Below are 16,687 nucleotides of genomic sequence, written 5' to 3'. Positions count from 1 at the left end.
AAGTGATTTACCTACCCAGGGCCCTACAGCTACTGAGTCAAAGCCAAAACTGAACCCAAGTCTATCTGGTACCAAAATCTGCTTGGTTCACTAGGCTATACAACATCCTCTTTCTAAAAAAAAAAAAAAAGTTTATATATATATATATACATACATTTCTATTTTTAAAACTTTCACTAAGTTCCCAACCTAGGGTAAATTTCTTTTATGACCCAATGCAATCTGGACTCAATCAACCTTCTCAATCTGATTAACACCATTTATTAAATTTTTCATCCTTTGTCCATTCATGTACAAAATGGCTCTGTCTTATGTCGGGTTTCCAAACATACACTGGTTTACTTTCTTGGCTTTCTACTCTCTTCCACTGGTCTATAGTTATTATTCAAAAATCTGTATCTTCTGTTAATTTAGAGGTAATCCTAGTATCTGATAGAGGGTGATTAGTTAACACTTACTAATCAATTAATTAATGCTGGGAACCCATTCTGCCCATGCCACCCACGAGAAAGATGTACCTGAGAGAAACCCCGAGTGGAGCTGTAAGAACTGGTAATGGCGTTGCGGCTGGAGCTGGGAATGCCACCCGTGTACGTGCTCGTCATGGAGCTCACAGAAGAGGTGCGGGATCTCTTATTCAGGTAGTCATCTGAGCTCTGGGAAGTGAGACCTCTTTTCAGAGACCCAGGCCTAATAAAAGGGGAAAAGACAGTTAGTTGTGCTACTGAAGGCAACATTCTTTTAAGGCTTCATCATGGTTACAAAATCTTTCTTAAATAAACTCAATGAAAAAGGATATTTCTCTTTTTTTTTTTAGATTTTATTTATTTATCTTCAGAGGGGAAGGGAAGGAGAGAGGGAGAGAAATATCAATGTATGGTTGCCTCTCGTGCGTCCCCTGCTGGGAACTGGCCTGCAACCCAAGCATGTGCCCTGACTGGGAATCGAACCACAATTGTCTGGTTTGCAGGCCCACACTCAATCCACTGAGCTAGACCTGCCAGGGTGGATAATTCTCTTAATTTTGTTATCAGTTAACAGTATCTGACAAGAGAAAGCCAAATATTTTAAAAATTAAATGTAATTTAATTACATTTAATTTTTATATTTAAAAATTAAATATAATTCCATTCAAATAATATTCTAGAGAACACACACTAATCTCTAGCGACAGAATGCAGATACTGAATGCCTGGGGATGGGGATGGGGGCGGGACTGGAAGGAGACATTACTAAGGGATATCGGGAAACTTTTGGAGGTTATGGTTCTGTTCATTGTCTCGACTGTGGTGATGGTTTCACAGGTGTATACACATCAAAACTTATCAAACTGTATACTTTAAACAGTTTATTATATGTCAATTATTCCTCCATAAAGCTGTTAAAAAAATCAGTTAAGAAGAACCCACCATTTTTTCTAAGTGTCCAACTGAAACAGAAATTCCCTCTACAGCCTTCCTGTAGAGTAGTCACTAGTCAACCAACCTGTTACAATGTCCAATGGTGCTGAACCTCTTTGGCACCAGGAACCAGTTTTGTGAAAGACAATTTTACCATGGACAGGGTGTGGGGGGGTGGTTTCAGGATGATTCAAGTGCATTACATTCAAGCTCACCCCCTGCTGTGTGGCCTGGAGGTTGGGGACCCCTGGAGACAACTCACTACCTCCTGGAGTGATGAATGTCAAATGTGGACCAGTTTTTCCTTATACTGGATGAAAATGTATTTCCTCTTTCACCCATAGATCCTATTCGGTGCCATACTGAGCAAGTTGCTGTCCTTCTTTCATCTGACAGTCCTTCAGTTTTTTGCAGACCATTATCCTTCCCTCATGTCCTTATTGCTGCTGAGATTTTCGTCCTCTCCACTAGTACTTATATACCTTCAAAATCCCTTCACCCATCACCACCTCCCCTTAACATATCAGTTACTGCAGTCAAAATGATTTCAGTTTGTGTACATCCTTTTCTATAGTGTAGCACAGCGGACAACCAGAGCACTCCATGGACTATCTGAGAACCAAGGAAAGCAATACTGCCACTTACCTGCCTCATTCTAGCCTTTGTTCTGTCAGCACAGGACGAGAACACAGTGGCTTTTTCGTGGCCGTATTAAGCATATAAGTTGCCCCAAGTCTTTTCACACATATTCCTCTTTCCCTCTCATCCATTTCTTCCTCAAATGTATTTAAACTCAAATGTAGAAACTTATCACTTACCTTAAATTTTAGTGTTTTATTTTATCCTTTGTGCAAACTTTGTGATTTGTTCAAACACTTGGTTATTACAATATATTTACAAAACCTTTAAGCCTTAACATATTTTCCCCATTTTAATGAAAAATATTAAAAAGGATTATGAGTTATTAATATGTCACTCAAATGTTCCTCTCTGATTTTGAAGATTCAAACCTGTACAGACAAAGCAATGCAAAAAGCAAAGAGGAAAATCTATAGTACAGTAACTTCAACACTGCCCTTTCCCCAAATAGTTTATATCTTAACCAAATGGATTTTCACTTACTTCGGCACAAAAGAAGCAGGGACTCCATTGGCCACCAGGGGCTCAAATGCCGACTGCCCGCTCCCACTGCTATCATGCCGCCTGTGATAGATCAAAAAAACTCTCAATTAAATGAAATGGCTTTTCTCCCCTTAATGCATATTCTCATATCCCTGGGATCTATACTACTTCTATGAAGCACAGGTTCCTTGCTAGACAAGAAAAAGGCTGCTTCAAATCCCAGATTTCAAAAGGTAAATTTATTCTCAGATTGTCCTGGCAATAAGTATAAAAATGTAGTAGATCCTTGAATAACATCATTTTCTTTAATGTTGTTTTATTTATAATGTTGATGAAATGCCACATGAACTCAAATGTTGTTTCTATCAATTAGCCGCTGGGAAAATTGATTTCGTTTTTACGTTGTTGGTTTCCAAAATCCTAATGAAAACAATAAGTGAAGACTTACTATACATCAAGACCTTTTGAATTTATTTACTGTACCAATTATTACAGTCACAAATGTAACATCCTGCCATCCATAAATTAAATACAAACAGCCCTGGCTGGTGTAGCTCAGTGGACTGAGCACAGGCCTGCGAACCAAAAGATCGTGGTTGATTTCCAGTCAGGGCACATGCCTGGGTTGCAGGCCAGTTCCCAGCAGGGGCCAGTTCCCAGCAGGGGCCAGTTCCCAGCAGGGGCCAGTTCCCAGCAGGGGTGGCACAAGAAGCAACCATACATTGATATTTCTCTCCCTCTCTCCTTCCCTTCCCCTCTAAAGATAAATAAAAAATCTTAAATAAATAAATAAATAAAATTATTTTAAAAAAACCACAACACTTTAGGGACAAATCCACACATAGTGCTCTAGAAGTTAATATGGCAAGTCTGTTAAGCAAAAACTTCACATCTCACACATAAAAAGGGCCCATACACGGAGCACATAATCGCTGCTTATTTCAATTATGGGAACAATAACACAGAATCCTTAGTTACGGCCTCACTACTGTCAAGTGAAACTACCACCCTAAAGAACATGAAAAACCTACTTGGACCATAGTAGTTATTTCCTCTCCCACCTCCATACACCCTGACTCCTGCCACTCTAGCTTTAGCTCATTGACGTTAGCTCAAATTGCTCATTTGTAAATCACCTTTCTAGTCATCATAACCTGCCTTTCCTATGTTATATAAATATATCTACATTGATTAATACCTCCCTACTTAATTTGGTGTTTTTTAAAGATTTTATTTATTTATTTACTTTTAGAGAAAGGGGTAGGGAGGGAGAAAGAGTGTGAGAGAAACATCAGTGTGTGGTTGCCTCTCGTGTACTCACTCCTGAGGACCTGGTTTGCAACCCACGCATGTGCCCTGACTGGGAATTGAACTGGCAACCTTTCAGTTCTCAGGTCAGTGCTCAATCCACTGAGCCACACCAGCCAGGGCCCACTTAATTTTGTTATTTAAAGTATTAAAGATGGCCAACCCAGAACCAGTAGGACAGAACAATCTGGTCTAGGTAATGGGGACAATGATTCTATTTTTTAAGTGTGGGGTTCACTGTTTCCTCATAGAACACCTTTTTTAAAGGAGCCCCCTTCTAGCCCTGGCTGGTGTGGCTCAGTGGATTGAGCACGGGCCTGCGAACCAGACAATCGCGGTTCGATTCCCAGTCAGGGCACACGCCTGGGTTGCAGGCTGGTTCCCTGCAGGCCAGTCCCCAGCAGGGGACGCACAAAAGGCAACCATACATTGATGTTTCTCTCCCTCTCTCCTTCCCCCCCTTCCCCTCTAAAGATAAATAAATAAAATCTTTGAAAAAAAAAAAGAGCCCCCTTCTCATTACCCGCTGCCTTTACATCACCCTGTTTTTTTTTTTAATTCCTATATATTTACAATCTAAACCTTGTTATAATATCCTCCCCCTTTTTTGTTTCTCTCCCTCCAAGTCCCAAGAGGACTTTGTCTTGTTCACTGCTCTATCCACAGTACCTGGAATAGATTTTGGCACATTGTGGCTGCTCAATTTGTTGTATTAAAAAAATGAGTGGATGCCCTGGCCGGTGTGGCTTAGTGGATTGAGTGCCAGCCTGCGAACCAAAGATCACCGGTTCGATTCCCTGTCAGGGCACATGCCTGGGTTTCAGGCCAGGTCCCTGGTTGGGGCATGCAAGAGGCAACCGATTGATGTATCTCTCTCACACTGATGTTTCTCTCTCTTTTTCCCACCCTTCCTCTTTCTAAAAACAAATAAATAAAATCTTTTAAAAAAAATGAGTGGAATACTTAAGTAATTCCTTAGAAAGCCACAAGCAATCCTGCATTGTAATTAGTGACTTCATCTCCTTTCTTTCCATGCTCAGGAAACAGACTCCTTACTCCATTGTCATTAAGTTATTGAAAATCAATTAATGGAGCTGGTTTTACTCTCATTAGTGATAAGTGTACCACACTGTAGTCTACACTTTTATTTGCCAAGCATTCCCTTCAGCACAAGTATTACATTTAAACTGGTGGTTACCCAAATAACTAAACATCACAAGAATGGGAGGGAAAGCCTTTGAACATTCTTTCTCAAAAACAATTTAACCCATTTGTATCAAAAGTATGAGGCTGACATAACTAACAGTTGTTGGCTTTTCCCAATACTTATGGAAAAGGTAAATTATAACAATTAACTTGTGCCTAAGCCTGAAATGAACACAGCATGAAAACCTTTTTTACTAAGCTCTTCCATGAAAGCCAATGAAGGAGACCTACTAAGGCATACAAACTGAAGCTGCCCTCTGTATCTTTTGGGGGAGCAATCTGTATTTCAACAAATCACAGAGTACCAGGAGGCCTTTTTAGTGCTCTGCTGGGCCTGTTACCTTCTTTTATTTTCCTGTCCATCAGTGAGTACTTGTTCTTCCTCCTCCACTGTTCTTTTCTTCCTCTCTTTGAGGGCACTCAGTACAGTCTCCTTTGCACATGGGTCTGGAGCATTACTTGATGTTGAGGACAGTGTTGAGGTCATTAACTGCTCCTGTCTGCAATGGAAGTCAAGATTCTAGCATTAAGATATTTTAATTACTATGTCATACACCATAGACTTCAGAAGCTAACCAATAAGCAAAAATGTAATTTATACATTCACAGAAAATGCTCTTAGCAATTAAAGCTACAATCCAAGGTGAAAAACAAGAAAATAGACAGTTTAATGACTAAAATTTGGGATTTCTCATTTAAATAAGCAGGTATTTCTCCTTCTGCTTTATAATTGTCTTATCAGAGAATTAATGATAGAAGAATAAAGTGGACACAAAGAGGAGTCCATTCTTTCAACAATAATACTCACATTGGAGAACGAGTCAATTTGCTATCAGGAGGAGCAATCCTCACTGTCACTGGGCTGCACACCATTTTGGAATTATGAGGAGATAGGACAGCCTTCTTGTGATAACCATTCCAAGACACTGTGGGAAGTACCCCCAGAGAGGAATACTGGGCCTGCTGAATAGGGTATCGTCTTCGAGGTGTTATTAAAAACCGATTTGACAAAGTCCCACAATCCCTGTAGAGAATAGGACACATGTTAAGGAATGAAAAAAGCTGAAAAGAATGTCAGAAAATTTAACTGACTAAAGAACCATGTGGGTTCATGTATTTTTCCAGAGAGCTTAAACCTCTAAACAATACAGAACACAGAATTTTTATGGCAACTTCCACCTAAGGGCACAAAGTGGCAACTGCTTAAACAGCCATCCCTACAAAAGACATCAACAATTTCACAGAGAAATTGAAAACTTTGCACATACAAGGAAAACTACAATGGAAGAAAAGTGCGTTATGACATGCAAGGAGAAACTTTTCAAGAACCCTTCAATCTTTTCAGTAAGTCATCAGTAACATACACCCAGAATCAAATATTTTTCAACTCCTAAATGTCCATCTTCTCAACTAAATTTATTTATCAAGGACCTAATACTCTTACCAAATTTTTGTATTCTCACGTATCTCTCCATTATTGGGACTAACTGAAAATGTCTAATTTGATCATATTTATCAAGTTGTATCAATGGAAGACGTGTTTCCTGAGAACACCTCTTTGCGCTCAGCTACACAGATAAAATTTCTCACCGATCCAAAGAAAAAACATCTTTAAAAATACTATATGACTACACACGAAAAATAAAGACATTTTCACCCGAAGTAGGGGTATTTTAGTTTTAATAAGTGTTCTGCTAAATCTATACTGTACTAAAATTCAGACAGTTTTAACAACTGAAAGGAACAGCAGTGGCATCACCTCATTTCAAAGATTAAGGGGCGGGGGAGGAGACGGAAAATATGCACCAAAATATTTAAGAGGACAAAATGACACAGAAACCCTTTTGGACTTATAAAAAATCGGATTTAAAAGTTAAGCCCTCTATTCAAAGCCAGTCGACAGAGAGAGAAGGGTCCGGGAAAGATCAGCTTTATCCTACCTGTGGGAAGGCCTCCTGGAGGGTGCGAGCAGAGAAGCGGGGGGAGAGGGGTGAATGTGGTGAACGTGCTGGGCCGAATAAGCCAACAGCGTGGTGCGGGTGGGTGGGCGACCGCCAAGCCTCTCCCGCAGGTCTGTGGCCTCCGGAACCCGGGGGGTCTGCGGGGGGCCAGGCTTGCCCTGGTAACTGCCCACGAGGAGCAATTCAGCAGGGTCTGGTCCGCGGAGCAGGGTCCGTGGCTCGAGGAGATTTCCGTTTACTGCTGACTTGGCTGGAGACAAGGCAAGCAGTGTTCGCTGACGCCGCGCGTTCCGGACAAGCGAGAAGGCGCGCGAACCTCGGGGCTCGCGGCTCAGTCCCCACCAGGCCGCGGTAGCCCCCACGGCCAGCCAGGCCAGCGCAGCCGCCGCCGGCACTATATAGAGTACGAGGCCAAGCAGCGACAGACCGAGGAGCGCCGCGCAACCGCAACCCCAGCCCCGGCCCCGACCGTCCCTGACACTCGCTATAGGCCGCCGCCGTTCGCATCCTCCAGGCGCCGTAGCCGCCGGAGACATCGCGGCTCCGCGCCGCGGAGAAGACTTAAATATCCCAGCGTGCACAGCGCGGCGCGGCGCGGCACGTTACAGCGCGCGCCGGATGCGTCACTGCGTACGCGACTCAAACGCACGACCGCGAGAGGAAACGTCGAACAATGTGTTAGACCCGACCCAATTAGAAAAAAATGTGGCTTCCCTGAAAGCCGAGTTCCGATTCTCCGGCCGTCTTGGGCGCCTATTCACACAGCCCCCACCCAGAGGCAAGCCTGTGAAGAATCAGGTTAAAAGTCAGACCTTCAGGAAACGACTGTTCATGTCATACTTAATCCATCGTATCTTCCTTTGGGCTGAACTCTCCAGAAGAGCTTATCGGGCATTTTTCAAAATTGCTACCAGACTGTGTGAGATTTTCCCAGCTACCCTATTTCCTGCCGAAGTATAAACAGCTTAAGAGAACTTACTTTAACGGTAGTAGTGAAAAGGAAGACCAACCCAAACCCACCACCTTTGTTAAATGCGGGTCTACTTTTAATAAGTACCGATCAAAGAATCTAAAACTGAAGACCAAACCTGGACCTGTGATATGTTTGAGTTTTTGCAGTACAAGTTGGTAAAATGGGACGTTTATCTACCAAATTTTACGTCATGGTCCAGAATTGATTTTGAAGATATGTGATCAATTTACCTATGTTTTAACTTGATGGCCTGAGAAAGTTGTCTAGGGTTGGGGAGTATATTTCTGGTGATGGAATGGAGAGTGGCTTCTATAGTGTAGTTTTCTTTGGGGGAGAAACGAAATGTTTTAGAATTAATGCAGGTTGCTTCACAGCTCTGTGAGTTGTGTCTTAATAAAACTTAAACAACAACAAACTTGGTGGTCTGCCAATTCAGACTTTGGTCTAGCTCACCTTCCTCAGAAATTCATTTATTGCTTTGTTCATTCTATTATTGATATACATTAAAGACGTTTATGGAAAAAAGACAGGTTCTCTGATTTTAGAAGTACTCAGTTGATTAGGGAGAAATGATGTGTACCTAGAAAGTTAATATTCAGGCCCTGGCTGGGTAGCTGTTAGAACGTTATCCTGATACACCAACGTTGTGGGTTCGGTCCTCAGGTCAGGGCACATACAAGAAACCACCAATGAATACAAAAATAAGTGGAACAATTCATTGTGGTGTGATAATACAGGCATAAAAGAAGAGAAGAAATAATGAAGGGAAAGATGAGTGGGAGGTGCTAATTAAGCTGAGAAAAATGGTTAAATCATATTCAAGAAGAAGCAGCATGACCCAGAAGCACAGAGATGTGAAGGACTGTCATACAAGAGTCTCCAAATACAGTCAAACCTCTGTTCTCCATCATGTCCCATCTTGAACAATTCAGTTCTTGACCAAGTTTTTCGTGGACAAAACAATGGGCTCTTGAACAAAACTTCGATTCTTGCCCCGACAACACTTTCATGCTGAATCTGGTATGATCAGTCATGCATCTCTGAGGCGAAAAACAAAGGAGAGAATATGGGAGTATGAGTACAATTCAGTATTTGAACAAATCACTTTTCAAGCAGCCTTCCAGAACAAATTAAGATTGAGAGTCAAGGTTCTACAGTAGATCACTATGGCTGGAGTCTAGGATGTTTGGGGGAATAGGGATGTTGGAAAGATGATAGACAGGGCTCGGTAAAGATGCAGGTGGAGCAACTTGGAGAGATGAGAAAAGCAAGCAATATTCCTTCTCTCCAACTCACTGCCAGGGCAATTCTGCTTCTATCTATTTAAAGTGACTTACTTCACATAAGACTTTAAAAAAATACATTTTATTGATTATGCTATTACAGTTATCCCAATTTCCCTCCTTTGTCCCCTCCACCCAGTACCCCCATTCCCTCCAGTAATCTGTCCCCCTTAGTTCAAGTCATGGGTCATACATATACCATATTTTCCTGCATAAATGTGCTGTGTACAATGCACACCCATGTTTTCATGCATATTATACATGGGATTATTAAATCCATGGTATGGAATCATTATTCCCATGTATGATGCATGCCCATATCTTCCCCTCAAAAATTTGGGCAAAAAGTGCACATTATATATGGCAAACTATGGTAAGTCCTTTGGCTACTCCATTTCCTCTACTGTTCTTAACATCCCCCTGTCTGTTTTGTACCTACCAATTTGTACTTCTTAATCCCTGCATCTTTTCCCCATTTCCCCCTCCCCCCCAACTGATAACCCTCCAAATGATCTCCACATCTATGATTGTCTTCTTCTTCTACTTGTTTGCATAGTTTGTTTTTTAGATTCAATTGTTGATAGTTGTGAACTTGTTGCCATTTTAATGTTCATAGTTTGGATCTTTTTATTATATAATTCCCTTTAAAATTTCATATATTAATGGCTTGGTGATGATGTACTCCTTCAGTTTTACCTTCTCTGGGAAGCACTTTATCTGCCCTTCCATTCTAAATGATAGCTTTGCTGAAGAGAGTAATTTAGATTGTAGGTCCTTGCTTTTCATCACTTTGAATACCTCTTGCCAGCCCCTTCTTGCCTGCAAAGTTTCTTTTGAGAAATCAGCTGACAGTCTTATGGGAACTCCTTTGTAGATAACTATCTGCTATTATCTTGCTGCTTTTAAGATTCTCTCTTTATCTTTAACCTTTGGCATTTTAATTATGATGTGTCTTGGTGTGGTCCTCTTTGGGTTCATCTTATTTAGGATTCTCTGTGCTTCCTGGACTTGTACATCTATTTCCTTCACCATATTAGAGAAGTTTTCTTTCATTATTTTTCAGTTTCTTTCTCTTCCTTTTCTGCTGCAACCCCTATGATTTGGATGTTCGTACATTTGAAGGTGTCCCAGAAGCTTTTTAGCCTATCCTCTTTTTTTTTTAATTCTTTTTTTCTTATTCCTGTTCTGATTTAAAATGTCTTTCCTCCTTATGTTCCAAATCATTGATTTGATTCCTGGCTTCATCTCCTCCACTGTTGGTTCCCTGTAGATTTTTTATTTCATTTGATCTAACTATCATTTCTGCCTGGGTCTTTTTTATACCCTTGAAGTACCCAATGAGTTCCTTCAGCATCCTGATAAACAGTGTTTAGAAGTCTGTATCTGATAGGTTGCTTATCTCAATTTCATTTTGTTCTTTTTCTGGAGTTTTGTTCTTTCATTTGGGCCATATTTCTTTGTCTCCTCAATTTGCTGGCCTTCTGTGTTTGTTTCTGTTTATTAGTAGAGCACTTTGACTCCCTGTCTTAGTAGTGGCCTGTTGTAGCCACCTGTAAGTTGTATTGGACAGAGGCTTAGGTAATCACCAGGGCAGGGCAACCCATGTTTCAGCTCCGTTGCTCTGCATTAAAGAGGCCTTAGAGAGGGGGTGATGCTGTTGCCTGGCCTCCAGAGTTTTATGGAGGAAGAAGCTGTCTCCTGGCACTCACCCTGATGTCAGTCAGCATCTCCCTGTATGCTATTGGTTTCCTTCCAGCTGTTGCTCTGGTGCTAAATCCCAGAGGGAGTGGGTCTGCGTGAGTTCTAAATCCATTGTAGGCCCATTAAGAGGAGTCTCTTGAAGATCCTGCAGTTTCTTCCACCACCCCAACCCCCACTGGTTTTTACAGCCAGAAGTTATGGGGAATTATCTTCCTGGCACTGGAACCCTAAGCTGGGTGGTGTGGTCTGGGGCTAGGATTCCTCGCTCTGGAGGTATCCCTCCCAATTTTTATCTAAGACACATGGATGTAAGACTGTCCCATTCCATGCCTCTTCACATGTTTCTGCCCTTCCTACCCATCTGGGTGAATGTGGCTTCTTTAAATCCTTCGTTGTCAGACTTCTATACAGCTCAATTTTCTAATGATTCTGAGTGATTTTTGTTTTGTAGTCTAGTTAATTTTTTCTGTAGTTGTGTGAGGAGGTGAGGCATGTTTACCTACACCTCCATCTTGACTAGAAGTTCACATAAGACTTCTTGAAAAGAAAAGAAAAGAAAAGAAAAGAAAAGAAGAAAAGATCATCAGTATAGTGGAATAGTGCAACAAAAGTCAAGCTGCAGCAGGTTAAACAGTGAATGGAAGATGAGGAAATGGAGGCAGTGACTGCAGACTTCCCATTCAATATACTTGGATAAGAAGGAAAGAAGAAAGATAGTATCTAGCTCAGCTAGGGTCCTTTAAATTATCATATATTACTGGTGTTGAGAAGAGCTAGATGTAAAAGCCATCAATACACAGATGCCACAAGATTCAGTAAGATTACTTGGGAATTAATGTAAATAGAGAATTCTGAGGCCTGAGCTCTGGGGCACCTCTGTTTAGAGGTCAAAAAAATGGACACCAAAAAAGCACAAATAATTTAGTAAAACACAGATAAATATGACCACATTAAGTTGAACATGTCTGTATGGGAAGACAACATAGGCAGCTAAAAGACAAGCCAAGATTGGGGGGTGAAAGCGGGATCCACGTAACCAAAAAGCAACTAGTAAGTAGAATTTATAAAGAATTTCTAAGAATCAATGACAAAAAGATGACCCAACTGTACATATTTGTATATGTATGTGTGTGAATGTACATACACATATATACATATGTTTAACCTCCCCAGTAATCTAGGAAATGTTTATTGAGGTAACAAGATACCATTTTGCATTCACTTGCACAAATAGAAAAGTTCAACAGAGCAAATTTTGGCAAAGATGTGGAACAAATGGAACTCATGTACTGTTTGTGGATATGTAGAACAGTATGATTTGGAGAGCAATGTGGCAATATCTAATAAGGTAGAAGAAATACATATATCTTATAACCCTGCAATTCCATTTCTGGGTACCAAGATACTCATTAAAGCATCATTTGTATTAGTGACAATTTGAATACACCAAAATCTAATGTCTACCAACACAAAAATGGATGAAGAGGGGTATAATTCATATAATAAAATACTATTAAATATAATAAAAACATATAATAAAAATAGATTTTCCAGCCATGATTAAGAGATATCAGTTTAGTCTTCCTACCATAAACAACTAGAAAAATGGAAAATCTTATGAGGCAACTACTCAAGCAAAGCACAACAGGAGCACAAGGCTGGTTCCCGATCACCTAGAGCCTCTCTACTCGGGGACAATATCCCAACTGTGGTGAAGAGACCTCTAATCTTACTAGAGTAAAGTGATCCCATTGGGCTGAAGATGCAGAGATCAGACTTAGGGATAACTGTAATAGCTGTACATTACCGGGCAAAGGAAAAGAGGGCGCCATACATATAGAAGTTCCAGGAGTCCATATGTGAGTCCCCCAGAGATCTGTGACTAAAGGCTCGTATGATGATTAATTTTATGTCTCAACTTGGTTGGGTTGTGGGGTGCCCAGATATTTAGTTAAATGTTATTTGTGGTTGTGTCTATGAAAGTGTTTCTGGATGAGAATAACACTGGAATTGGTAGATTCAGTAAAGAAGATGGCCCTTTCCAAGTGGGTGGGCCTCAAACAATCTGTTGAAAGCCTGAATAGGACAAAAAGGCTGAGTAAGAATTCTTTCTGCTTGACTATCTCTGAGCTGGGGACATTGGTTTTCTACTCCTTCCAGATTTGGACTTGGACTGAAAATCACACTACTGGCTCTTCCGATTTTTAGCCTTTGGCCTTGGACTAGAATTACATTATCACCTCTCTTAGGCCTCCAGTGGCTGACTACAGATCTTGCAACTTCTCAACCTCTATAATTGCATGAGCCAGCTCCTAATAATAAATATGGGGGTTGTCCATCCTATTGGCTGTGTTTCTCTGGAGGATCCTGAATAATGCAGTGAGGCTGTAAATACAGAGTGAGATCACCTGAGGTGTACCAGAAGCAGGTACTATATGGGGTTGAGTTTAGAACAGAGATCCTAGAGTTGGAGCAGTCATTGGATAAGAGTACTGTCAGGCAAGTTGTGGCCCTGCCAAAGCAGAGAGATCTTGTAAACCCACCTTTAACATCCTTGGCATTCAGCTGAAATGACAGAAAATTTACCTCTTGGGTTAATGACCAGAGCATAGATAAGTCCCACTCTAGGTTGGTCCCAATAAAGCCTGAAGTCAAACCATGATAAGATCCATAGGAAAAGAATTTGGAAGTTGAGTCTTACCAAGTTACAGGGCTTGGGAAACCATTTAGGCTCTCCATTGATCTATAAAAACTAAACCAAACCAAGCCATGCCCTGGATGGTATGGCTCAGTGGACTGAGTGCCGGACTGTGAATCAAATGTCACTGGTTCAGTTCCCAGTCAGGGCACATAGCTGGGCTGTTGGCCAGGTCCCCACCAGGAAGCACGTGAGAGGCAACCACACACTGATATTTCTCTCCCTCTCTTTCTCCTTCCCTTTCCCTCTCTCTAAAAATAAATAAATAAAAATCTTTAAAAAGAGAGAAAAACAACCAAGCCTAACAAAGGCTAAGTCATTAGCCCTAATTACGTTGCCTGCTAAAACAAGAATCTATATACTTCATGGATAACAGACTCTGAAGTATTGTTCACAATGTACAATATTCAATAAAAAGTCACACATACAAAAACCCCCAAGAAAATGTGATCCACAGTGTAGAAAAAAGCAATGTATAGAAATTAATCCAAAGGTTAGACTTAGCCAACCAAGATTGTAGATATGTCCAAATAATTACAGGAAGATGTGGTTTTAATGAGTGAATGTATAAGGAATCCTTACAAAGAAATGAAAATAACAAGTTTGAAACATACTAAAAAATAAAATAATTGGAAAAATTCACTGAATATGCTTAACAGCAGATTGGAGATCACAAAATAAAGTCAGTGAACTTAAGAACAGATCAGTATTAACTAAAATTTAAACATCTGCATATACTGTATTTTGCCATGTATAATGTGTACCAACATTTTTGTACGCATTATAGATGGGATTATTATACCCATGGTATATAATCATTATACTGTGTCCTTATTTTACCCTAAAAATTTTGGGCAAAAAAGTGTGCATTATACACTGCAAAACACGGTAAGTGGATCTGCACAGTTCAAATCTGTGTATAGTTTTCAATCAACCCTTGAACTTGAGTTGTTCAAGAGTTGATTGTGTTTTCAATCTGCAGTTGGGAATCTGCATATGCGGAGGGCCAATTAAAATTTGACATGGATTTTTAACTATGCCTTGTGTTAGCACACCTAACTGCTGTGTTGTTCAAGGGCCAACAATACTTACAAATTCAAATGAAAAGACAACATAACTTATGGAATGCTGTGATGGCAGTGCTCAGAAGGAAAGCCATAGATGTAAACGCCTACACCTAAAATGAGGAAAGTCCTGACTACTGTGGCTCGGTTGGGTGTCATCCGCAAACTGAAAGGTTGCCAGCTGGATTCCTAGTCACGGTACATGCCTGGGTTGTAGGTTTGGTTCCTGGTCTGGACACAGAGGCAACCGAACGATGTTTCCCTCCCTCTCTTTCTCTGTGCCTTCCCCTCTCTCTAACAATAAATTAATAAAACATTTTAAAAAATAAAATAAAATGAGAAAAGATCTCAAAGCAATAACCTAACTTTTTACCATGGGGAGCTGAGAAAAAGAGAAAACTACACACAAAGCTAGTAGAGGAAAGAAAATAATGATTTGGGTAGAGATAAATAGTATACAGAATAGAAAACAATAGTGGGTCGATAAAAACCAAAATCTTAGTTCTTTAAAAATACAGGGTCTGGCACAAATAATGCCCCTTTTTACTACAAAATCATAAGCATATAATTCTGTGACATAACAATATCACACTCAAGCACACCATATGACATTTTAGGTGAAATGTTCAAATTAAAATTGTAAGTTATTATACCCTTATTATTACCCAACCAACCACACTCAAACAGGCCTTACTTCTGCTGGACCCTGTATTTTTAAAAATATATTATTTATTTATCTTTAGAGGGGAAGGGAAGGAGAGAGGGAGAGAGATATCAACGTATGGTTGCCTCTCATGGGTTCCCTGCTGGGAACTGGCCTGCAACCCAGGTATGTGCCCTGACTGGGAATCGAACCTCAATCAGCTGGTTTGCAGACCCACGCTCAGTCCACTGAGCTACACCAGCCAGGGCTGGACCCTGTATTTTTAAAATTAATAAACCTAGAGAGACTGACAAAAAAGATAAATAACTAAAATCGGAAATGCAAGTGGAGATATCACTACTAACCTTACAGAAATAAAAAGCAATACAAGAGAATACTATGAACAACTGTACACCAGAAAATTGATAACCTAGATGAAATGAACAAATTCCTTGCAATATGTAAATGACCTAAACTGACTAAAGACAAAATTGAAATATCAATAAACCTATAACAAGTTTAAAGAAAAAGACTGAATCAGTGATCAAAAACCTCCCAACAAATAAGGAACCAGTGGCTTCACAGATACCAAAACCAGATAAAGACATCACAAGAAAATTATAGACTACTATCCTTTGTGAAGACAGATGCAAAAATCCTCAACAACATACTAGTAAACCAAATCCAGTAGTACATAAAAAGAATTATATATCATGATCAAGGGGATTTATCCTAGGAATGCAAGGCTGGACCTTTATATGACTTTCAACATATAAAAGTCAATATAATACTTCACAGTAATACAATGAAGTATTATATTGACTTTCAGTTGACAATCATTCAGTTGATGCAAAAAAGAGGCATTTGATAAAATCCAAGATCCTTTCATGATTAAAGTTCTCACAAAGCTGGAAATAGAATATTCCTCAACATGATGAAAGTTTTTTATACAAATGCTATAGCTTAGCACACTCACTGGTGAAAGACTGAAAGCTGTACCTATATGATCAAGAACAAGACAAAGATGTGTGGGGGCAACTTTCTTCGCAAGTCCCCCCAGCCACCATGGATGAGAGTACTCATGACTGAAACATGATATGATCTGCTTGGGGAGGAGAAGTGGCCATTTTCCCAGAGGGAAAAGGCCGTGAGCAGTGGCTAGTTTCTCAGGGGAAAAAGGCATTGAGCCCCCTCCCCTAGAGGCTTTTATTGGGTTGTAATACACAGGAATACAGGGCGGCAAGGATCAAACAGTAGATAACATTTCAAAGAAATCTGAGGGCTTAGTCTGAGTCAGAGTCTGTCAGGAACAGAGTTTTAGGGTTTCC

At 40.3% G+C, this 16,687-nt stretch overlaps 1 protein-coding gene across 1 annotated transcript in view; it reads right to left on the bottom strand.

Annotated features, from left to right (window-relative positions):
* Positions 1-7,571, bottom strand: part of LOC119056344 (nuclear envelope pore membrane protein POM 121C-like) — a 37,843-nt gene extending 30,272 nt beyond the window's left edge. Inside the window, exons 1-5 of the mRNA XM_037154733.2 lie at positions 6,977-7,571; positions 5,845-6,060; positions 5,378-5,536; positions 2,523-2,603; positions 519-690 (exon numbers count right to left, since the gene is read on the bottom strand). Coding sequence (XP_037010628.2) covers positions 519-690; positions 2,523-2,603; positions 5,378-5,536; positions 5,845-6,060; positions 6,977-7,533 — 1,185 coding nt within the window. The 5' untranslated portion in view covers positions 7,534-7,571. The remainder of the gene's footprint in view (positions 1-518; positions 691-2,522; positions 2,604-5,377; positions 5,537-5,844; positions 6,061-6,976) is intronic.
* Positions 7,572-16,687: the final 9,116 nt, after the last annotated feature.

This window comes from Artibeus jamaicensis, unplaced genomic scaffold (genome assembly GCF_021234435.1).
Source record: "Artibeus jamaicensis isolate MK-2021 breed Jamaican fruit bat unplaced genomic scaffold, CSHL_Jam_final contig_1582, whole genome shotgun sequence".
Lineage (NCBI taxonomy): Eukaryota > Metazoa > Chordata > Mammalia > Chiroptera > Phyllostomidae > Artibeus > Artibeus jamaicensis.
The sequence above is the reverse complement of the archived record's forward strand: the minus strand, read 5'-3'. Positions and strand labels throughout refer to the sequence as shown.